The sequence below is a fragment of the Tauraco erythrolophus genome, chromosome 12 (assembly GCF_009769465.1).
Source record: "Tauraco erythrolophus isolate bTauEry1 chromosome 12, bTauEry1.pri, whole genome shotgun sequence".
Classification (NCBI taxonomy): domain Eukaryota; kingdom Metazoa; phylum Chordata; class Aves; order Musophagiformes; family Musophagidae; genus Tauraco; species Tauraco erythrolophus.
In genome coordinates this window covers 1,483,989-1,508,722 of record NC_141476.1, presented here as the reverse complement: position 1 = coordinate 1,508,722, position 24,734 = coordinate 1,483,989, and the positions used below count along the sequence as shown (strand labels likewise).

Below are 24,734 nucleotides of genomic sequence, written 5' to 3'. Positions count from 1 at the left end.
GGAAAAAAAAGCTGCAAGATATGGTAAGGACACAATTTTGACAATACAGAGATTTTAAGGTGCTAAAATGCCTAAGATGTGTCGCTAACCCCTCGCCAGCTCCATCTCAGTCAAGACCTGAGCAGCAAAGCCACCCACTTGCGCCTGGCAGACGAGTCGCGCTGCAGCGTTTCAGTGCTGTGAGATAAGATGTGGCCAGGCCGAAACAGATAAAAACCATCAGTTTTTACCGATGTTTTTTTGCTGTTACGACAGTAACAGTTACGTTACTTTGACTTCACTGATGTTGGAAATTAAGCAATCACTGCAGCTGTCTCCTAGTGAGTAACACTTCAGAGTCGTAGCAAGGGAGACTGGACTACTATGCATGGAGTGCTGCTGGTCCAGTGTGTGGCCGGGGCCAAATGATGAACAGCAGCTATACTTGAGCTGGTGTTTGTGGAGGGGGAATTAAAGGTCGTCTCCAAAAAACGCGCTTGGTCTGGTGGGAACTGGGTGTCAGAGATGTATTTTGCGTTATTCTTGAATTGGCAATGTGAGAGGCCATGCGTGGATTTGCTGGTCAGGAGGGAACGGCAACAGGTGGTGTCTCTTTGGCTATTACAGTTTTGGGATGAAGGGAACAAACCCAGGATGTTCCAGCATCCTCGAGATCTGGGTGTGCCGAACAAAAATGGGTTGGAGATCTCAAAATAGCAGGAGATGAGCTGCACAACTCCGATTTTGAGAGTATGGGGTTACATCCAAACTCCTCCTCCTCCTCACTGGCTCCATTGGTATCCACCTTAGCGGGGCGGAGGATCTCTTTTCTATGTCAAAATCCGGATTGCCGGTTGGGATGCCATAGGCTCGCTCCAGTGCTCCCGCACGCGGGGGGCACCCCGCGGGGCGCGGGCAGTGCGCGCCCGCCGGACCCCGCCGCCCGCCCCCAGCCCCCTCCGCTGCCCGCGCTGGCGCTGCCGGGCCCCGCTAGCGGGGGGGGGGGGGGCGCCGCTCCGCTTCCCCGCCGGAGGAGGAGGAGGAGGAGGAAGATGCTCCAGTGGGGCTGAGCGGAGGCGCCTTTCCCAGGCGCTTCCGAGCCGCGGGCAGCCGCGCATCCCCTGCGCTCCGGATCCGGCCCCGCCAAGCGGGGCTGCCCTCACTCTCCGCCTCCCCGTCGGGGTCCGGCCGGCCCCCGTGTCACCTGTAGCCCCCTCCCCGCCCGCCCCTCACCCCCCCGGGCGGGGCCGGTGGAGGGGCCGGCGCCACCGCCCGACTCCAGCCCCGGCCCGGGCTCGGGCGGCGCGGCCGCATCCTGCGCAGCGGCGGCGGGCGGGGCGGCGGAGGGGGCGGGAGGCGGAGAGGACCGGCCACCATTTAAAGCGGTAGCGGCGCGGCGCGGCTCCCCAGTGCCGTGCTGCCGCGGAGCGCGGCGGAGGCAGCCGCGGGCGGGAGCGGCCGACACCCCCGTCCCCCCGCCTCCACCCCCGCCCCGCCGCCCCGGCCCCTCCGGGCTGCATGAAGGCGCAGGGGAGCGCGGGCGGGAGCGCGGGGCATCGCCCGGGGCATCGCCCGGGCGGCGGCGGCGGCAGCAGCACCATGGTCCGCCTGGGCAGGCTCCTGCGGCTCCTGACCCTGCTGAAGTTGCCCTGCTGCCTGCTGGAGCTCCTGCTCTCGGAGGCGGCCCAGGGGCAGGAGATGTACGCGCCCCACTCCATCCGGCTGGAGGGGGACATCACCCTGGGCGGCCTCTTCCCCGTCCACGCCAAGGGCCCCCCGGGCGTGCCCTGCGGGGACATCAAGAAGGAAAACGGCATCCACAGGCTGGAGGCGATGCTCTACGCCCTGGACCAGATCAACAGCGACCCGGACCTGCTGCCCAATGTCACGCTGGGCGCTCGCATCCTGGACACCTGCTCCCGAGACACCTACGCGCTGGAGCAGTCGCTCACCTTCGTCCAGGCTCTCATCCAGAAGGACACCTCCGACGTGAGGTGCACCAACGGGGAGCCGCCCGTCTTCGTCAAGCCGGAAAAAGTAGTTGGAGTGATCGGGGCGTCGGGAAGTTCAGTGTCCATTATGGTGGCCAATATCCTCCGGCTCTTCCAGGTAGGGCTGCGCGGCGCCGGGCCGGGCGGGTCGCGGAGCTCCGTGCCGTGCCGTGCCGCTCCGCGGGGCTCTGCCCGCCGGGGCCGGGCGGTGGAGGCGTCCGCGGCTGCCCACCGCTCTGAACTCCGGTCGTGCTCCTGCAGGTGCTTCGTTCGCCTCCCCTTCGGAGCAGCTCGTTTCCCTCCCAGCCACCCTCTCTGTTTCAGCGTCCTCCCCCGTCTCCCTTCTCCACGGTGCATGGCACGTTCTGGATTTATGGCCCCATTTGGAGGAAGCAATCCGTGAAGGGAAAGGGGGGGGGGGGAGTGGGGGGAAGGCGATGATTGAGATGGGTTTGCGTTAGAGAGAAATATGGCTCGGCGGAGATGCGGGCTCCAGGCAGCGGGGGCACGGCCGGGACGGGCTTCGCGCATGAGATTTCGGTGCTGTGCGAGGGCAGGGTGCTGGCAGCGCCGCAGCCGCCCCCGGCCCAGGGGTCGGGGTCGGGGGGGGCGGGTCGGGGGGAGGCTTTCCCCGGCGGCACTTGGCCGAGACGGGGCTGCGCTCGTCCAGGCACTCAACCGCTTTCCGGTGCCGGCTGCAGCCCGGGCTGCTTCTGCCCTGCCGGAGGGTGCGGAGCCAGCCCAGAGCCCCGCTTGGCCGGAGGCGACGGAGGGGCTGGGGAGCGCGGCCGTCCCGGGGGCTGGGGGCGGCCGCCGGGCTCCGGCTGCAGCCCGGGAGCGCCGCTCCGCTCCGCGCCGCCGAGCGCGGCAGAGGCGGTTCTCCGAGCGCCGAGGGATGAGCAGAGCCGGCGGATTAGAGAACCGTGTGTGTGTGTGTGTGCGTGTGCGGGGGAGATGCGCTGCAGCGCCTGCCCGTTCCGCTCCCCACACCCCTTCCCCTGGGGCGCGCTGCGATCGTGCCCCTCTCGGCGCCGGGGCTGACTGTCGGGGCACGGAGACCTGTCCCTCTCTTCCCGGCTGCATCCTCCTGCCTTCCGCCGGCTCCCCAAGTCCGGGAGAGGGCATCTGTCCGGGGCTGAGCCGGGGTTTGGTTCCCCGGCGGCGGCGGGGGGGCCGGGGGCCGCCGGCGGGGCTGGCCCCGGGGGTGGGGGTGTCCCCCCGGGGCGCTGGGGGAAGCCGCCGGGGCCCGGCAGCGAGCACCGGGTGCTGCTCGGCAGCGATCGCGGGTGCAGTGACAGTGACAGAACCACCACCAGATGCATCGTGAGCAGCGGAGTTTCTCGCTTCCTCTCCTACGCCTTCGCATGCGGAAGGTGGTGGTGGGGTTTATTTTTATTTTTGTGCAGCGGGCGGAGAGAGATCCCCCGCTTTTCCCAGCTGGAAACTTGTGAGGTTTGCACAGCAAATCCTCTCTCCGCTGTCAGCGGTCGCCGTTACTCCTCGTTCCCATCTGGCAGTCGGTGCCAGGTACGGCGGGCACACGCCAGACGAACGGAGCGATGCGCCTTCTCCCATCGCTGCCCTTTGTGCCGCCCCGCTGGACTCGCTCCGGTGCATTTTCCTGAAAGAACGTTAAGGATCTGCTTCTGGTTTTCTTGCTCGCCTCCCCCTCTTGGCAAATTAAAATGCGAGTTGTGCCGCCGCTGGATTCGGCGGTGTGCTGAATCTCTGACCAGTTGTGCGGGTCTTCCTGTGGAAATGGTGCCTCTGAGGCAGCAGCCCCGCTTCTGTGCCGCCGGCAAGCTTGGCATCGCTGGGAACGCGGTGCTGAGCCCTGCTCGAGACTCCTGGCGTGATGAACACCCCTTCCTGGGCTGCAAAACAGATGATCTCATGTTCTGCTTGAGCTGGAGCCGAGAAGCTTGGAGGGATGCGAGCGGTGCCGAAGTTCTGCTGAAGTCCTGGTTCAGCAGACGCTGGTCTGCTGTAGACTTCCAGCAGCCAGGAGACTGAACTGGGCCAGCTGTTTTATACTGCATCTCGTTCAAGAGCGAATCCTGGGCACCTCGTACCGAGATCTCGCTCAGAAGGAAATCCCGGGCACCCTGAGCCTTTTGTGTAATGCCACGATACCTGCAAAAATCTTTGGGGGTATGTTACGTAATGGAGTTTGCAGAAAAGAAGACGTTTGGGCAGTTTCTGCATGTAGAGATATTTACATGAATCAAAACATTTAATGTGTTGTGACTAAGCATCTGTTCAAAATTGGTTTTTAACCAGATAACCCAGAAAGCAGGAACTGGTACATTCTGAGAGAGATTTTACTGAATATGTATTTTACAGCTGGGTTCTGCCTTCTTTAGGCAGATTTTTCACTCAATAAAACCGTTCCCTATTGTCCTCTCCTCCTTCAGAACACAGTTCAGAGCACGTCCCAGCCGGAGAGAAATGAGAAAGAAGGAACAGTTTTGAGAGAGGAGGAGAACTGGACCTAATAAGGAGAACTGGACCTAATAAGCAACCGAGTAGTGTTGCGTGGGGGTGGATGAGAAGCTGTAACTTATGGGAAAGGAAAAAAACCCAAGCAACCACCCGACAACAAAACACTTGTTAACCTAAATACTTTCTCAAATGCATGAGCTGTTGTAGCCAGTTTGCCTCTGCTGGGTGGCTGGAGGTTGTGCTGATGGTGGCAGAGAGGTGAGGGGCAGGCGAATGGCTCTGCAACACTTTTTTTCATGCCCAAACTGGCTTTTCCCTGACATCTCGTAGATGAGAACTCTTTCCATCTGTGGAGGCCTCTGCAAAGAAATCTTACTCACTAGTGTTCACACACCTCTGACAGTATCTTGGAAGAGAAGTATTTGTGCTCTACCTTACTGTAGGGAGAAAATACAGATATACAACCCCTACAGAGCACAATGGGGTTTCCTCCGTGGGCTACTGGTGCTTAAGGGCCTTTCTCTCCAGGACGGGTAGGATTTAGGCTGTGGATCTTCCTCCCTGCATGTGAAGTTCTGATGTCTCTCCATGCAGCTCACCTGCCTGTTCTCAGTAGAGCATGAAGGTTTGGGGGCATCTTCAGCCAATGCCGACAGGTGCGCCAGCAGGGAAAACAGTACTGAGCTCCTCTGTTTGCATTCATCCGCGTAATTACTGTTGGAAGTTCTGTAGAAGCTTTTCTTTGGTAAAAAACGACGTGAAGGCGCTACATTAGACTTGGGCTTTTTCCTGCATGGTGAGAAGTCCCTCCTCTTGCCTCTGTTTCTCTCTCCCCACTTATTCCCTGCATTGCTCCTCCGATAAAAGGTGATGGGACTAGTCGGGGCAGGGGGATTTCCCCTGGAGCTGCGGGGATGGCGCCGAGTCCCGGATGTGTGCAGCTGGTGGAGAGGGCTGCCATGAGCCTGGCTCTGCCCTTGGCTGACCACTCGTGCCAATGGGGGGCTGTGGAGGCTCTGCCGTGCGTGGTCAGAGCGGGTCACGGCTTGCTCCGGGGCACACGGGATGTGTCCGTGCGTTGGAGGTGGGCACGGGAGTCACCAACGAGGGCGGCGTGTCTTCTGAGGCCGAGTACGGGGGGATTTCTCTTCCAAAATTACAGCTGAGGAGAGATGTGACTGCCCTGCACAGGCGCAGGGTTTAGAGGAGGGGGAGGACTTCACACGCGAGTTGAGTGTCTGTCGTTGCCATGGACTTTGAGCAGGACCTTCCCGGAGTTCCTTCAGTTCAATGTTGAGGAGCACCCGGGCACGCACTGGGGTCCCGTCCTCAGGAGCAGGTTAGACCCCACCATGAGCTGCACTGAAGCACAGCTGCATGTTTGACTTTGCTTTTGAAGACAACGCAGACGAGCTGTCTCCAGTTTGGCCATGGCTGCCCTGGGAGGGGGTCGAGCTGGGGCCAGCTCTGGCTGGATGCTTTGTTTGTGCATCTCTCTTAATTAAGGTCATCCCCTCCAGAAGCAGGGGTGCGCGTGCCCTGGCAGGGGTGAACGAGGGAGCCCTGTCTGACCACGGCTCTGCAGACGAGACCTCCTGTTCTCCAGGGCTTCTGCAAGGGATGATCTAATGTGTGGTGGACCGTGGAGATGCAAATGCATAAATATTCAAGTGTGTCAAATACAGTGACTTTTCCAAAACACGGTTCTATTAGAGCATGCCGATAAATGGTATGCCGATTGTAAATTAAATATCTGTTCTAAAAATAAAACAAACGATTTGGAAGGCTGTTTCCAAATGCATCAGGGAGTTCAAGGCAATATGTTTTTAGGCTGCTAGTTTTGCATTGTAAAAAAATATTGTTACTTCACAGTGTCATGGCTTTCCTTACAAATTTAACTCCATGAAATTCAATAACTATGCTGAAAAAATTTGCCAAATGTTTCATCTGTTTCATATTTTCTGGGAGTAGAACCATGCAATATGGGGAATATCAGCACACTGATTTCTCTTTTTATACTGGAAAACTAATTTCTGGACTGCCTTAAAACAACAGACTTCTCATTACAAGCTTTAATAATGAACTAATTACTGCTTCAGGTTTCTGCCCTCAGTGGATGTAATTTTAAGTAGTCAATCAACAATCGTTCTTATTTGTCTAAATACCTTTTGGCTTTTATCAGTGATGGTCCCTGTGACCCGTGGGGGTGTGTTACCGAGCCCCTTCAGGGAACTTTTTAGAAACCAGTGTGGGAGAAAGGAGTACGATGAGGTTGGAAGGGTACATTGAAACGTCCCTGGTGCCCCTCAGGAGCTGTATTTCCTTCCGCGGGCACCTTCCTGCTAAGTGAGGAAGATGGAAGTTGCAATCCTGCCTTCTGCTCTAGACACCATGAAGCCCCTAGAAATGTGATTATTCAGAAAGGAATACAGCTTAAAAGTGCAGCCTCGAGATTTTTTTTTTTTGCTTAGAAAAGGGTGTGCGTTTCCCAGGGCTCTCCGGGTGAGGGCATCCCCTGTGCCAAGGCGGTGGGAGCCGCCTGCATCAACAAGCCGTGGCGGCTGAGCCGCAGCGGCCGGGGTGCTGCCACGGGTATCGATGGAGCTTGTGTCTCTGTCTCAGCTCGAGGGAATTAAATTTGGCTCTCGGCAGGCGTCGGCGCCTGTTCCTGCTGGGTTTGCAGCGTGCTCCCGGGGAACAAGGATAAGGACTGTTCGGGAATCGCTTTGCACAACGTGTGATCCCATGATTGCAAGAGATGCTTCTTAAGTGTTTGGGTTTTAATTAATTTTGTGCTGCTCATCTGATCGGTTTCTACAAGCTCCTTCACTCTGCAGCAAAAGCGTTTGCCAACTGATTGTTCCTCCCGCTCTCCCTCTCGATTGTTTAAGTTTCCAGCAGGAATATGGGATATGGGCCCAAAGGTTCCCGTCTGGGGAGGGTCTGGGTGCAAAGTCAGCCCCGTGTCGAGTCCCTCCTGCGGAACCTGACCGAATGAGATGGCAGTAAATGGCCAATTTAATGACTGCCACGGGGGGACTCTTGGGTTATCGCTGGTATTTGGGAAGAAAACTAACATACTTTGGCACTATTTTTCTCCAGATGCTAATACGTTCTGATCTCATTACCAGTTTATTGCATTTTCCTCTTCTAGCTTTTAGTAAGACAATACTGGTTTTAGGAAGCAGAGTAATGATTCATTTTTAAAAGATATTTCAGGAAAACGAGACATTTTTCAGTTAGGCTCAGATAGAGGATTTAACAAAAAGCTGAAAATAGGAAACAGTGAACTTCAATTCTTTGCCTCTTTTCAAAAAATGGCTTTTGTGTTTCTCAGCAAGCTTGCATTTTCATCAGCCTCCAAGTATTTGTCCTTGTTGTTACCGATGCACCTAACACATGTCAACCAGCCGAGCCGTGCCGTTCTACTGTAGTGTTGTTGAAATATTGGGCTGTAGTTACTAGACGTGGAACCTTATTTCCTCTGTATGAATCAAAAGTAAAAGGAAAATCCTTGCTTCAAGAATTCACATGTTTCCATGTCAGGTTGCTCATGGGAGGCTGGTGGTGCTGTGAATGTATTTTTCTGGAACGTGGTGTTTTGGAGGTAAACTTTATTTTCTTCGTAAGGCAAAATTCAATATTAACAATAATCTCAGCTCTTAATCTGTATTCAAGTGCTTCTCTGTAGACGTTGGGTGGAAGGGACTGCAAAGAGTCGTGTGGAAGAAGACTGGCTCTGCCTGGAGAGGGATGCTCGGCCGTGGAGAGAGACAGAGAGGGATGATGGTGCTAATGGGGGCGAAGGATTAGCAGGCGACTGGGGCTGGTGCAGGGGGCTGCTGGAACGCGTTGGCTTGTATGGTGGAAGCATATATTCAGCAAGTACATCTGTGCAGTTTCCAATTTACTCTTTGAAATGAAATAAGGTGACCTCTTTGGAATGACAAATGGACGGATCATTTCAAGGCATTAATTTTTATGAAAGAAATATTGATCTGGTTTTGAATCTCATAACACTAATACTGTAAAACTACATGTACTATATTCTGTATTTCATTCTATTAAATGGGTTTTGCTTGGAGGCATCAACACCATCCAACACAATACTCTACATCGTAATATCAGCTGTTGTTATTTCTATTTATAGTGATATTCAAATTAATCTCAATGAGTGACAATGCTGACTGTCCCAGACATAGGACTCCGATGAATTTTATCATCATATTGGAAGATACGAAGCATGTAATTAAGGCTGTCTGGAGAGCATGGGATCCAATACAGTCAGGTCATTAGTGTGGTGGAGAGGGTATCCAGGCAGAGAGAAATCTGAAGAAAAACAAGTATTTCTAAAGCCTTCCTCATTACCAATGATTCACAGGGTCCTATAAAGCCCTTCTGCTGAAGGCAGCAGGGGTGTTCTGAATCATTGCCAATTTAGTTGAGAATAAAACATGGTGCTGTTATGGACCACTAAAGTATGGTGGCCCTGCCCTGCCCCAGGCCACTGGTCACCCATACGTGGTCACCACGGCTTGGAGTAGCTCTCTCACCCGCAGAGCTAGCAGAATTCTTCCATGCAACTGTACTACATGAGGAAGAGAGACTCCCACCGACAGCAATCTACGTGGGAATGGCCTCAAAGCTCTTTACTTTCCCCGTGTCCCCACTCAGGCCATCGTGCCGCCCCGGCGCAGCGGAGGTGACCGTAACCCTTCGGGGTTTGTTGGCCCAGGGTGACAGTGATGTGACGGTGGTGGTACTGCCGTGGGCTGTCCGGGCTGCCGCGCGCCGTGTTCTGTAGCAAAGCCCTTCGCCGGCGCCGCGCGCACGTGGACCCAGAGCAGGGTGCGGGACGGGGCACCCTGGCACGCCTGCAGCGGGGTGGCTGCTGGCATCTCCCCGTCGGGATCTTGCTCCTTCTCCGGGGGGGCAAAGTGCCTCCCTTTGACAAAATTGGGCAACTGGTGTTGCGTTTCCAAAGAAACTGTAACTCCGGCGGTATCGCCCAACTTCCTTCGGATTTATTGTGATAAGTGATGCTTCGGCTGTGTCACGGGGATGTTGGGGAGAGGCGTTAGCGTGCCGTGGGAACGTGAGTGTGTCGCAGAGCATGTATCCTCTTATTCCCGGGCTGCGCTCCCAAGCGCTTCCGAAGGAGCTTGGCAAGCGTGCCAACCCCCGCGAAGGGCTGCTTGGCAGGCACAGCCTTTCTCCGTGCGTCGGGATCGTGCGCGGAGCGCTTGGGCTGCCTTGGCCTCTGATTCAAGTGGAAGAGAAGGAGACGTGGGAGAACTTCCCTTCCGAAGGGCGTCCGCTGCCTGGCGTGGCACGGGTGACCATCTTTTCACACGGAGGGCACGGCGAATTGCTCTGTTTCTGTGAAAGGGGTAGCTTGACCTGTGGGGGTGGAGGGGACAGTTAGGAGCCGCCTAAAGTTTCCAAGGTTTCACTCTGATGGTGGTTCTGCTTAATGTCTACGGATATGTTTGCATATGTAGGTGTTCTGTGTATATGTAAATATATATACACTTGCATGTAGATAAAACAATCTTATTTTTGTTTTAGATACTTATGCTGTAAACACAAGTGACCTGCCTTTTGATGTCTTGCTTGGGGATAAGGCTGGGAAGGGGCGAGCGGGCCGTGGTGGGCGAGGACAGCACGGAGCACACCTCTGCCCTCCTCGGCTGCGGCTGCTGTCGAAGTGCCTCGAGTCGTGTCACCTCCTTGTTGGGCTTCTCGGCTCTGTGTGTCTCACGTGATGATGATGTTAGGGCTCAGAGGAATCAAGGATGTGTGATTAATAGAGAAAAGATGTGTTTTAGCAGCACAGAGCCACCTCGAAGGCGTTCAGCAGTACAGTCAATGGGGTGTGTTCAGGCTTGACTGTTCCTGCCCGGGAAGTGAGTGAAGGGATGGGCAGGAACGGTGATGCAAAACAGGGAGAAGTGCCTGGAGAGATTGGTGTGCAGCTGGTGGAGGTTGAGAGGGTGCTGGAAGGAGGATACTCTGCAGGACCAGCCCTCCCTCTCTACCCACCAGCAGGAGCCTCAGGTCTTCTCTCAGCAGCATCTGGGAAGACTTTCCAGACCTTGGCATGGGCAGAAAGGATGGACACCAGGGCTGTGGTGGCTCACTCCTTTGTGGCCAGCAACCGACTGCGTGCCTGCCGCCTTGGTCTGTGCCTAGAGAGGGCTCTGATGGATCAAAGGGAGAGTCAGGGTTGGGGTGGAGGAGGTGGGACCGGTCACTGTGCAGCGTGTTGCCCTGGGAGGGGCAGCTGGAAGCATCTGAGGTTGAGTCCGGTGTCTGCACAGCCCAGCCCAGTGACACAGGATCCCTGGGCAGACACGGCCCCATCGGTGTGTCACGGTGGGTGACTGCCCTGGGGCTGCTTCCCTGAGCCCAAGGGCACAGCCATGCTGGAGCTGCGTTGCTGCTTCCAGTTCAAAAGCCCGATCATCTGGCACTGGCTTTGGTGTGGTCCCCGTGCTCCGCCGCCGGCTGTGGATGTGCCCTTAGATCTTGCTCTTACAGTTTTACAACTGTTTTTGGCTTTTCACTTGCGGGTATGACAACTGCTGACAAAGCCAAAACCTTCAGCTGTAGTTGTCCTGAAAAATGACTCTGATCCAGGTTCTCCTCTGGTGGGTTGAGACAAACCCGTGTCTCTGCTTCCTTCGGCAGAGATTTCCCACGTCCCAGGCTGATGGTGGGATTCGGCGGTACGAGCCCCGTGGAACGAATGGAAAAAGGGATTGTGGCGTGGTTGTGGGGGCTTCCCAGGGCTGGCTGGGAAAGTCACCCTTGTTGTTCATAACCCAAATCTGAGTTCTAGAAATGATGGTGTAAAAGTGGATGTAGATCCCTGCGTGTGAGTTCTATGGCAGTTGTTAATTACTATCCTACACAAAGGCCCTAAACCTAACTTTTCTTAGAAGAGTGCCCACACGTAAGTAGGACTATAAATTCAAAGATTTTAGAGGATGGAAACACGCACTTATCTTAGCACAATTTTCCAGCGTTCTCTCTGGATGCTCCAGCACTGGTGTCGGTGGGAAGGCAGCAGGCTGGGCAGGGATCTGGCTCGTTCCCTTGGACAGTTTCAGGGATTCTTTTGTCCTGGTGCCGTCCCCTCGGCGTCCCACTCTGGCCCCTTGGGTGCTCCCCTCCTGATCTCTGGGGGTGGAGGTTGTCGACGTGGCTCCTGCTGCCAGCACGGTGCTTCTCCGTGTTGGTGGTGAATCCCTGCTCTGAGGTGGGACCCATACAGCCGGGCTGGTCCGGGCAGGTCCTCACCCAACTTCTTTTATCAGCTTTTCTGAAGAATATTCTGCGACCTCCATGAAAGGCTATTTTTGTTTTCCTCTTGATAGTCAGCTTTTATCCTCTTTGCTGGAAATTTTCCTGGTTTTGTTTTGCCTGTACTTTCACAGCAGGCTACGGGGCTTCACTGAAACATAGGATGCAATCCACGTTTTCCTAAAGCAAGGCTTTGGCTCTGCCTTCTGTGCTGGAAGGTAGGTACAAAAAGTAGAGGTTTTGAATGCTTCAGGGGAGAGATTTATCCGCAAGATTAACATACACTCTGCTGGGGCTCGTGGAACTCCATCTCTCTCTGGCCCAGGCTCAAGGTGTTAGCTGAAATTTCCAACAGTCTGGATGGGTCCCAGTGGCTGTCTTCAATTCTGTCTTGTCCCAGTGATGCATTTCCAGTCCAGACTACCTGTGTTAAAAACCAACCAGACAAAAACGCCACGAGCAGCTTGCTTCCACAATAGGCCTTGTTTAAAGAACTGAAAATTTTCCAAGTGAGGAAAATAATAAAAATCCCAATTTGCTCTATTCAGTATCTTTGATGGAGGGGATGGAGGGTTCAGTATCTCAGGAGACCTTTGTGCCTACATCATCTCAGATGGAAATGCTCAGGTTCGGCACCTGGCAGGTTCGATTTCTCTGCTGCCATTTTAGAATTTGTGAAGAGTAACATTCTGCAAGCTCAATATGCAGAAGATTTTCTAATAAATTTATTATTTCATAAATATTTTAATACTAGTAATTATGCATTCATCAGAATGGAGGTTTGTTTCAATGTCATTAAATTCAGCCTCATAATTATATGCATGGTATTTTTGCATACAGTACAAACCCAGTGCAATTGCTTTGTAAACGTATTGCAGCACTTGGCAGCACAGGAGGAACTCACATCTTTGCAGGATCATCATCTCCAGCTTTTGGCATGTTCAATGTACCAAGAACAGGACAGCAGGAAATTTTCTTCAATGAGAACAGAGGATTTGGGCCTTAAGAAGTGCAGCAGGCTCCGATTTCCAGCAGCAACAACTGATGAGCTCTTTATCACAAGTTTGATGGCAAATTCCCTTTTCCCTGTGAATATGCCTCTCTGTCCTGGGAAAGCCGTGGGTTTGCTGCTTTCTGAGTACTTCTGCTTGATAAACACAACTTGATAAGCTTAATCAACATTTTTGTTTTCAATCATGGCATCAGAGACTGCCAGCTTTTAATCCCAGTGATACAAGACTCCATGGACCATAACTGCAAACACTGAGAACAGATATAAGCATATACTCTCTAATTTAAAAGGGAAACAAAGATCTTTTTTTTTTTTTTTTTTTCCAGAATGAGCTCAACTGGCTGTAGATGTTGGGTAGATTCCTAATGCTCATCTTGAGTTGTGACATTGTATCCCATGTATCTCAGTACTTAATTTCCATGTTAAAAAAAAAAAAATATCAAAGGCAACTTGATCAAATCCCACATATCAGCCTATATCCTGTGTATCTCAAGGACAACACAGTTTAGTATTCACTGTGTTACATTCTCCGTTGATTCCCCAGGAATATATATATATTTCTCTATATATATTCCTTTTGGAAACAGGTATGTTGTTATGAAACAACAAGAAACAGGTTAACCTGATGGCTGCCTGAAAGCCAATAAATTCTCCTGTTGTCTTGAATTTAATGATGGCACATAAGAGCCTGGACAGCATCACCACTGGGTTTAATTGTGCTGGTGCCTTGACGCTATGGGGAACAGACTAAGTGCCTGGAGTTTCTTCCCATGCTGATCCCATCAAGATGGAGTCCTAATAGGTAGGATCAAGGCCAAATCCTATTTAATAAAAAAAAAAGGCAGGAATAAATCAAAAGTTAAAGGGAAACTGTCGACTCAAATTTGGCTGGAAGTTGTTATTTTTATAGAAATAAAATCCAGCACTAATAGAGATGTTTTAGTGATTTTTAAAGATTTTTTTTTTCTTCAATGCACAAGACATGATATTGACAATAAAAATTAATTAAATGACTTTTTTGTGGTTTTGTAGTTTTTCTGTCTGACAGCAGTACAGAAAATCTCAGAGTATTAACGAGATAAAGGAACTTGTCTTTTTAAGGGGCGTATGCCAGTACTACAGTGAAGGATTTAAAAAATTCGGAAAGGCTATTCTGGTGTCTTGATTCCCTGGCACGTCAGTGCCAACTGGGAGCTCTGTGCCTGTTGCAGCGCTTGCAAACATTTGCTGTAGTAGAGTGTTAGTGTCCTAGGAAAAGTGATTTGTGTGCAGGACGGGATTTCGTGAAGTTGACACAAAAAAAAATTAATTTTCCATCTGCCTGCAGCGACCACGATGGCATCAGCCCTGAGGGACTTGCAGCTTGTTTGCACTTCGTTAGTTAAACTGGGGATGTGGAAATGGAGAAGTGGTTGGCTTCGCCAGGCTGTGTGGAGGATGTCCAGGGCAGCTGCAGAAGTAGGTCCGTGCCACCCTGGGATCTGTGACACACCTCAAGGTCAGGCTGGGTGGACGGTGCACAGGGTGATGGAGCGGAGGGGGAAGGCAGCTTTCCATCTTTTTTGTGATATGGTAATTTTTTTTTGTGATATGGTAAATTTTTTTTTGTGATATGGTAAACCGTGAAGGGCATTAAATCCCTGAAGAAATGCAAGAAATCACAAATACAGTTTTTCCCACCGGTGATAAACGTATTTTTGCCAACGAATCAAATTGCTATTAAAAAAGCCCCCGGACCCTGCGCTTATTTTCTCAGGAAGAATCTTCTGATGTTTCAGAAGAAAATAAATACCTCTGAGCATAAAAGCACAGAGGAACGAGGCTGATAACTGCTCTAAAGTGTCCTGCTTGAGACAAGCAAAGCTGCTGCGCTCAGAAATCCATCCGTTAGTGGAAAAAACAATTGTTTATTCAAATGTGCGATGTGCGGCTACGTGCGTGTGAACGCACGTGTGTGGAATAAAGCCCCATTTTCTTCATTTCTTTAAAGCCCCATTTTGTTTCTGAGATGCCTCTACGTGTGCGTTGACCCTGCACTTAGTGTTTAAGAGTGTGACGACTCTTCCCTGCTTGTCATCGCGCGGCGACTGGTCCCAGCTCGAACCTTTCCCAGCCCCGGGGAAGGCGCCGCTGCAGATCCCTCAGATGGATCACTCGTGCCTTAAACTGGGAAAAAAGTGGTTTATCAAAAATATGAACTGTTTCCCGGGGCGAACGGGCTGATTTGTGGTACCTCTATGTGGCAAATTATCATACACATTTCGGTGCGATGGTTTATTTATACGAATTGCTTTGTTTTTCCGCTACTTTCGAATTGAATTTTTTAGCAGTGAGTGTGCGTGTGCTTCTCCCTCTTCCCTCCCGCTGCTCTTCCTCCCTCACCTCCTAAACAGGCTGGAAAATTGGCCTGACAGTTGATCCTAATCTCCAGGGTGAATTTTAGATAAGATGCTGTTGGGTTCATGAAATGAAGGGGTTTTTTTTTTCTTTCTCTTGTGCCATTATAAAGGTATCACTGAGGTAGCAAAACCAGCAAACCATCCTTTCTGTCTTCCCTGCTGTTTTTGTAGAGCACATTAAGTCTTATCACTTAAATTGTAATAAATACAGCACATATTAAAAATAACAAAAATAATGAGGTGTATTTTAAACACACAGCTCGGAGAAAACATGATCTTTCTCAGCTGAACTATGTTTGTATTGTTCATGAATCTTTTTGTCATATTTGTTGACTGAGATTTTTTTGTTTGTTTGATGTGCTCCATGAAGACAAATTAAAACTGCCAGTTGTTTAATGAAATAAAATTGCACTGAGGTCTGAGCTGCTTTCCCTCTCGGCTTTATGCTTTGGATTATACCTGGTATCCTGAAAGTTTCTCCGTGGTTCTGTGGGTTGCTACGAGGCGAGCTGGAGTCTGGGCTGTAGCACTGGTTTGTTGCAGCATTACTGGGGGGGTGGGAAGGTACCCTGGGGTTTGGAGAGGTGGGGTGGGGATTGTCCAAACCAGTAAGGGGAAATAAAGTACATTTCCAGTTCCTCCTATTTTCATTTTATCCCAGCCTATGTCTGAAAACCAAATCATTATATTGGTTGTTACTGTAAAACTTATTAAGACATTTGTTTTATTGCTGGTCTTTTGGAGAGTGTTTCGATGGTGAAAATTAAAGTTACAATGAATTACTCAGACCCTCTGTGGCCGCTCTTACCACACCGATGCTCTTTGAGTGGTAATTTTCCCACGGTCTATGTTTGCAGAGTCAATTCCTTGGTTTGCCTTGGGATGGCTAAATCCAATGGATTGAAACTGAAAGAGGGGAGATTTCGATTAGATCTAAGGAGGAAATTTTTCCCTCTGAGGGTGGTGAGGCACTGGCACAGGGTGCCCAGAGAAGCTCTGGCTGCCCCATCCCTGGCAGTGTTCAAGGCCAGGCTGGATGAGGCTTTGGGCAACCTGGTGTAGTGGAGGGTGTCCCTGCCCATGGCAGGGGGGTTGGAACTAGATCATCTTTGAGGTCCCTTCCAACCCAAACCATTCTATGATTCTACATTGATTTTGATTGACCGGTGGGCAACGTAAGGATGCTTTGGCCCTCCCGTATCAGGAACGTTTTCTCCTGGTCCATGGTGTTCCCCTGGTGACACAGGACAGTAGATGACATAGGACGGGGTCACTCCAGAGATGACCTCCATCTTGCCTTATAGTGAGCCTTTAAGGAAAGTGTCTAGGTGCTTAGTGAATTACCTGGGATGCTTACCGCAGAGAAGGAGCATATTCAGGCTAAATGACAGCCTGTCACTGCACAGAACAAAATACTCTTATAAGCTACAGCAATTTTAAAAATAGAAACCAGGGAGAAAATGGGCTTGAAGGTAGATAGCACTCAGACAGTCAGGAATTGGTCCTAATGGGCCTTGAGCTGTGCCGGGGATGGAGGGCTGTGAGGACAGCTCGCTGCAGGTGGGAGCAAAGTCACTGCTCTCATTTGTCCCCCCTATCAAATTTATTTTTATTTCTAATTTGGACAAAGCTCCCTCAGACTTGAGCTTTTTCTTGTTCGTCTGCTGCGAGGGGCTGCTGGTGGCTGGGCCGGGGTGATGGGGGAACCAACCACGAAAACACGGCTCCTCTGCTGGGCTCGCTTTCCTTTGTCAAAACTTGCATCAGATGACATCTGTTGGGCCTAGATTAAATAATATCTGATTTCAAAAAGTACTGCATGACCTGGCTCCCGAGTCTAGCAGATTTTGGTGTGAGCCTAGGAAAGATGGAGATGGGATTGTTATCTGCTCCTGCACGCTCCGTGCCCTCAGTCCATGAGCTTTCCAAGTGAGCCCCCCCACAGCCCCGGGGACCGGCCAAGTAACCCCCCATGGAATCCCCCATGGATGCTCAGACCGGTCTCCCCACTGCTTCCTGCAGCCGAGGGATGCGCGGCAGATCCACAGCCCTGGCCGCGGGCGAGCAGGGTCGGTCCCTTCCTTGTGCTCGGCCGCGGAGGAGCTCTCTGGAGCCCCTCAAACTTGGCAAGTTCATTGCCAGAACAGCAAAAAAAGGAAGAAAAAAAAAAATTTTTGTTTTTTCCTCCCTCATCTCTCTCCTGGCACTCACATAAATTACGCAAACGTGGTACAGTTGGAATCTGTTTTCCTTAACAGTTGGCAGCGTGCAGTGTGTGCTGTTAAACCTGAATCCATCGGCAGATGCAGAACCCGTGAAGCACTTCATCTTTTTTTTTTTTAAAGGCGTGCTGCTCGTCTTAATTTCAGGCATCACTGATATAAGAAAAATATTTGGAAGACATTGTTTGTTTATTTTTGACCTACAAAATATACCCTGTCACAGAAATCGGGGTGTAGCTCAGCAGAATTTTTGTGTAGTGTATAAATCCCTCACCGTGAGGACCACCCTAAGTACATGTGTCCGGAAGGCGAGGTTTTGACCTCGACTGAGGCTTGTAATTGCCAGTATAATATTAAAAATACACAAATTGTTGCAATGACAGCACATAAACCCCTGGCTTTGTGGCTGGAGTGAATTGGTCAGCAGAATTGCTGAGATCACCCTTACCTTAGGATGTTGCTCGTTATCTCGCAGAGATAAACACAAAATCTACCCATAAATAACCAACTCAACATTTTCTTCCACAGCTTCGAAAAGAGAGAAACCCTGCTGGTAGTAACAGACCTAGAAAGTGAAGTGTCTTCTCCTGCAAAAGAAAATCCTGTCCACTTTTAACACAGATTAATCCCTGGCTGCCAGGATTACTGACTTTCCAACGTACCGTTTCTTGGCTTGAGAATCCCAGTTGACCAGGAGAAGGATGCACGTTACTTTGGCATTTAAGTGTTATTGCCTTTGTTGGGTTTGGTGAGATGGATGTGCTGATGTTGTCAACAGCTTTGACGTTGTGGTAGATGGGAAGAGTTGTGGTGAAATCTGGTTTCTGCGTTGGCCAATATTTGTGCCTAAAGTGGCTTTTGGGCAGGAACCAGGGTGGTGTGGATGAGCACAGAGTTGTGAGAGCCTCAGCCCCAGCCTGCATGAGGATTAGTGTCTTTTTCTTGGCACTACAAAGGGAATCAATGATATCTTTAAGTTCTGTGTAAGAAACCTTATCCCCGAAGTGTCAGAAGTAAAACCTTGGTTTTGCAGCTTCAAAACCACGAGTGGTTGTTGCTGGAGCTCTGCTAGGACCAGCTCACTGATGGCAGGTTGAGCTGCCAAGCACAAGCACCAGCCCATGGAGATTCTGGGCACTGCTGGGATGGATCTTGAGAGGAGGCCAGTATAGTCTAGTACTATTTTTTTTCTTTGTGTTAAAATGAACTTCTCAGGTTAGTTAGTTGATTTTTTTTCCTCCCACTTTGCACTTTATCATTATGTATCTCCAAAGGAGTTTTTAAATTCACACCTTGTTGACAAGAACATTATTCTGGGGAGCAGCAATCACAGCTTTGCTGGTAATGGGTCTGACCAGCAGCGTCTACAAGGGCCTGGTGAGACAGGAGCGCTGCACTGGAAAAAGCAACAAATAGAGCTATTTGGGTAAAAGGAAGAATGTGATCATATGCTTGATTTAAGATGTGATCACACTCTTCAGATTTTAGGAACTGCCATTTTTTGTAAAAAAGCCCTCTCCCCAGTCAGAAAAAAGCGCTTGAAACTTCAGATTTTTTAAAAAACTTGCAGACATAAGCCTGCCCAAAAGGCTCAAGCCTCAAAAACGTTGTGAAGTTTTAACACGATTATTTTAATGGAAGTGTAGATGTTCACAGTAACTCATGGCTGCAGGAGCTTGGGTTATTAAAAAGTCATACAAATACAATTGCAACAGCAGTGAAGTTGCAAAGCTCTAAATATGCTGTAAGATGCTCAAGATGCTTTCTCCAGTACAGGAGAGAACCTAAACTTGAAAAAATTGCATGTTTATGGGCAACTGTTAAATTTTCATTGCGTAGATTTCGGCGCTTTGACAGGTGAAGGTAGACATGTTAAAAATAAAGAGGTCTCACGGTCTCCAATTTAAAAATACTCTCACTAGTACAAAAAGCTGTTGAAATTTGATTAAAATCTCACGTGGTAAGAAACTGTACTTGTGCGGCGTATGAAGTAGAGCGCGTGAAGATAATTCGTGTGCGCTGGAGACCCGTCAGTGACCTCAACCGTGGGGCCGTGTGGACCCACCAGGTTGGTGGTTTTCCACTCTTCAACTCTCTCTCCTGTGTTTAGTTCACTAATCCAGCACTTTGGCTGGTTATTTTGGCATCCCAAGTGCTTGATCCTCTTCAAATAGTTGACATCCTCTCGGTGCATTAATTCCTCTCTGGCATGATGATGATAAGGTATTGATGAGAAAGCCTGGAAGATGGAGATTTGAATTGAGTAAGAGCAGGACTAACCTTAATTAATGCGTGTTACTGTTTCTTACGCGACAGTTTATCTGCTCTTAATTAATATTGTTAAAAGTTCATTATAGATACATGATTATAGACTTATTCTAAAAAGCAACGAGATGGCGAGTAGCTGTCATGATCCAACAAAAGGTATATTTAGATGGCAAGAGAAGAAGGTAGTTACCAGCATGGCTAAGTCATCTGCAGCGTGGGGACCGAGAGAGATGACTCCTGGCTGCAGTTGACCTCTCTGTCTCTGAATTAAATGGAAATTGAACCGAGCAGCCTAGTGCATCTTTTTCAATTTTGCCAGTTTTTATTGACTCCTGTAATTGTCCTAACGAGACACTGCGTTTGAGTTGTCTAGTCTCTCCCACCCACTGGTTTTTCTCTAGCTTTTCTGAAAGTCTATTTTTTCCATGGGCTGTTCTCATACGCAGTTCTTTACATTAACAGTTTTAAAATGATAGTTCTTCTATATCTTTTTTTAAAATGTTCTCTGGGGAATTATGCTTCAAACAGGGAAATTGTATGTTTCATTATCAAAAAGGCTTCAGGCGTTATCAGAGTCTTTTTGTTATAGTTGTCACGGAGGTTTTTATTATTATTGTTAAATTGAATAATGGGGAGGAACCTGTTCTTAAGTCTTTGTACAAGAACTAAAATTTAAATCCAGATAAGTCTGCTCTGTTTGTAAAAGTGACTTTTTAAGGTGAACTGCATTTAGTTGCAATCACTGGAAACACAGCTTTGTTACTTTATCTGAATTAGACAGCAAGGACTTTTGCAGCTGTAATAAGGGAAAATGGAACCTGACTTTTAAATGTAGATTGGATATCTGGCAGTTATTTTTCAGGGACTGTTATTTCTTGGTAAGCAGAAGAAACCCAGCAGGGATGGAGTCTTTTTGTGGTGGTATGGAAAGGGATGCTTCGAAAAGACCTGGAGGTGGATTTCCTTTGTAGTGAGTAGGAGATGCTTCCTTTTGGGTGGGGAGTGAGATGCTCCCCAGGCAGAGCAGGTGGGACCTCATGGGCCTTGACAAGGACGGGCTGAGCAGATGTCTCCAAGCATGATGTCTGCTTTCCTCTGGCTTTACCTGGTGAGTTGCTGGTGGTGCCGCCGGTGGGCATCACCTCTACGGACACGTGCTCTGCACCAGCAGCTCGGCTGGAGCACCGTGAAGCTGGAAAAATCACTCTGCTGGAGCTGGGATGCTAATTATTATTCTGCATTAACTCAGTATTATTCAGAGCCATCAAACATCCCCGGGACGGCAGCAGCTCCCGATTTCTTGGGGCTGGGACGGAATCTGAATAAGGAATAAAGAGATTAAAAGCTCGGAGCTGAGCGAGCTCTTGCAGCTGGGAGTCACCGCAGCAAGAAAAGCAGAGGCAGCGGAGTGTAACCTTTTGGAAATGTGGGTCAAATTCAGCAAACAGTTTTGAAATAGTTTTGTCTGGAAAAAGGAAGTAGAGGAATAGTTTGAAAATGTAAAAAAAAAAAAAAAATAAATCATTTCAGCATATTCAGGCTACTGTAGACTTTAGGGAGCTCCCCGTTCAGAGAAAGCATGAAATGTAAATACTTTATATAATGCTTACTGTGACCATCATACTCATTATGCCTGTGAAATGCATCATTTTTTCCTTCGGATGCTGAAATTTGTTGACAATCAGGAATAAGAAGAGTCCCCCAGGATTGTTTTGGTGCTATGCTAAGGGAACTTTCCTGGTAATTACCACAGGAAGGCAAATTGCAGTAGGCATTTTGAAATAACAAGTTTAGATACTGCCCTTTTTCGAAGGCTTTGATGAAAGATGTGAAAAATTGGAATTCATTATAATATTTCTAATTTCCTGACATTAAAATAGGAAAGACTTTCTCAATGTGCATCTTCTCAAATAGTCCTCGTCAAATGTCCTAGTTTAACAAAGGTCCCTTGACTCTATGCATGCCAATGAACTTAACTATTGAATTTATAAATCGGTGCTAATATATGCTCTACAAAAGGAGGGGATTTCTTTCTGTCTGTATGTTGCTGTCATACAATTCATTACTGTGGTATAAATGCCTGAATGAGTTTGGTCTAAAGGTGCATAAATACATTTAAATGGATTTAAAATTAGGACTATTAAAATAACTACACAAATTCCCTAAGAGCATTTTGGGGCAAAATTAAATTCAGGACACACAGAAAACACAAAAAAATATTATATCTATGTCTCTCCCTATATATGCTTTCAACATTGTCATCATTTGTTTTTTATTTAAAGTCATAGGGAGCACAAAAAGAATTCTTAAAGCAATTTCTAAGGCCGTAGGGAAGGTAAACAAAAGCATCTGAATGCTGTTTACTCTTGAGAAGAACAGGCAGAATCCTGGTTTGGTGCCAGTTTGTTGATTTTCCTGTGGGTGGGGTTGCATGGGGGGGTTTATCATCCATTGGAAAGACCCCAACCAAACCCATTCTTTCAAGGCTTTGTTTAAAGACACAATGAGACAGTTCCTGCTCTGAAGAATTTACCATCTAAGCAGCAAAAAACAAAGGGATCGGAGGAGAGATGTATTATCTCCCTCTTGCAGATGGAAAACCGAGAGGCATGACAGATCCAGTGAATTGCCTCTGATGGTTTAAGACAATCTGTGAGAGCTGTGCAGTGAACTCCCGTAACGCGAGTCCCCGGGAGAGCCGCGGCCACAAACTCATCCATCCCCATCCAGGCGACGGGGGAGAAGGGAGCGTTCTCCCACGGGACACAGTTTCTTTTCCTTCTTCCTTGCTTTTAGGGCTCGATAATGATGCCCTCTTTTCCTCAGCACCCTCCACGCTGCTCTGAGCATCTCTAAGGCAAAAGTCTTCCCTTTGGAGGGGCTGCGGGTCGTTCCCGGCGCGTTGAGATTTCTTATGGTCAGGGGAAGGTGTTGGTGGAGAGCCAGGTAATAAAGGATAATGGGGAAAGGATAATGGGAAAGGACAGTCCTTAAGCACCTGTGGCTGTTTACTGATAAAATTGGATATAAAAGTGAAAGGATCAAAATATCAATATAGGAGGAAGTTACTGCTATTCTCTTTAGAAAGGGAAGGGGAAAAAGTAATGCCCCAGCGTAGCAGTATGGTGTTTCCAAAGGGGGAGAGGGGCCAAAGCAGATGGGAAATGGAGATGAATTAAGGAGACAGTGACACAGATGGGATCAATCAGCAGGTGAATGAGGAAGATGATAAATGAGAGAGGAGGTGGCTGTGGGGAAGAGAGAGTGGTGGGAGAAGATCAGCAGAAGGGGGATGAAGAGCAGCATGGGGGAAAGAGCACGTTCTTACCAGGTGAGTGATAACCCAAACTGACTTGGGGTGATTGCTGTTGTTGGAAGATGAATATTCAGACACTGTAATATACTGTGCTTATAGGATGTGTTCTTTGAAAGGATTATCAGGACATAATCTGAGTGAAAAAAGCCCTTTAGCTTTCCCCTCCAGAGATACCTCTTAAAACAAAAGGTTGAAAGTTCCCAAAGACATTTTCTCTCTTGCCATGAAGCATCTGAGACCTGAATTTCTCCCCAGTAATCCCTGTCTGTCGTCTTCTGTCTCTTAAGACCTCACAAATCTATATGTTAAACAGCCCCTTGGATGGGCAGAAGAAACTTTTATTCCATACAGTGGTTATCTTCTTGCCCACTGATGTGCAGCTTTGCTGGGACCTTGTTCTGGGCCTCGGGAACTGAATGGAAGTTCTGGCATTTTAACGAATTGGAATTAGTAGGAGAAAAGTGACTCGCAACAGAAATTCAGGTGCTGGTTCTTTTTTTAGTGGAGTACGAATTGTATCACATGTACTTTAGAGGAGATTTTCACTGAAAAGGAAGAAAAGGAGCACTTTGGAGTTCATGCTGTGGGTTTTCTACAAAGAGTGATTTTAAATGGACTTTTTTGTAATGCATGACTTTATTTTAAAAAAGGCTGCATTATTAAATTTGATTTTGCCTGTGCAAACAAACATGAATTCTTTTGCTAGCTCAAGAGCCTTCTCAGTCACTCATAAATAAGAAAATTACTTGAAAGTACAATTGATCAGAAATGATGCATTGAGTTTTTCCCTACAAGGAGGCCATTGAATTCGCAGTTCTGTCAGGTCGTGAATTTCTCACTCATCCACACAAAGCCTTTCTCCTTCAAAACTGCATTCCATAATGATATCTTTGTTTTCTGCAAATGATGCAATAATTCAGATAAATCTGCGCTCATTGAGGGAAAAATAGAAATGAATTGTGTGTGACACGTAATGAATTTCCAGCCTGTGTGGAGGGAAGAGGTAAACAGGTCTGGCAGCTGGCGCCTGGCTTCTCCCTGGTGAATGAGGGTCTGCGCGGTGGGTGCTGTGCTGGGCAGATGGGAAACCTTTCCCAGTGCATTAAAAACCAAACGGAGGTGATCCTGGAGAGGAGCATCTGGGATGCTCTTGTCCTTTGTGGCGGCTTTTCCTCTTTTAGCATCCCGTAGGGTTAGGATCACGCAGGTGAGGATCCTAGGCTGTGGTGGGAGCTCTCAGGAGGACGTTCAAATTTGGTTGAAAAGCACTTATGTTTGCTTAAGAAATGGTACCAGGTTACTGTTTCCCAGTAAGGAAATGTTTTTTTTTTTTTGTTTGTTTTAGTAATGTGTGGAATGGGTTTGGAATTGGCAAACATGGGGTGGGTTTGCGTTGAGCTGGCAGCTTTGAGAGCCAGCCATGACCGTGGAGCACCACGGCGTCCGCACATCCCTGCCAGCCAAGTTTTTGGCTGGAGTGCCCTGAGAAAGCGCTTACCCACGCGATGCCTTGAGCACTAAATTGCCTGAATAGTGTTGCAAATCCGTCGGACGCAGAAAGGACGGATTTCCAGGCAGCCGCGGCGATGCCGAGCCGGTGCGTTGCCACCTCCCTGTCCGTGTCCCTGTTTTCCCACCCCGGTCTGTCTCCTGCATTGTCAGCGGGTGCCGGAGGGTGGAATTAGGAGTGTCTGCCGAGATCAGGTACGTGGTTATAAGGGGATTACGGAACGTTGGCTGTAAAACTGAAGTTTAATAAATGGGTCAGACTTATTCCAGTTCAGGGAGCTAATGCAGCCA

The 24,734-nt window shown here is 49.1% G+C and overlaps 1 protein-coding gene across 1 annotated transcript in view; it reads left to right on the top strand.

The window, feature by feature from the left end:
* Positions 1 to 1,521: 1,521 nt before the first annotated feature.
* Positions 1,522 to 24,734, top strand: part of GRM7 (glutamate metabotropic receptor 7) — a 260,616-nt gene continuing 237,403 nt past the window's right edge. The window contains exon 1 of the mRNA XM_086618784.1: positions 1,522 to 2,088. Coding sequence (XP_086474910.1) covers positions 1,579 to 2,088 — 510 coding nt within the window. The 5' untranslated portion in view covers positions 1,522 to 1,578. The remainder of the gene's footprint in view (positions 2,089 to 24,734) is intronic.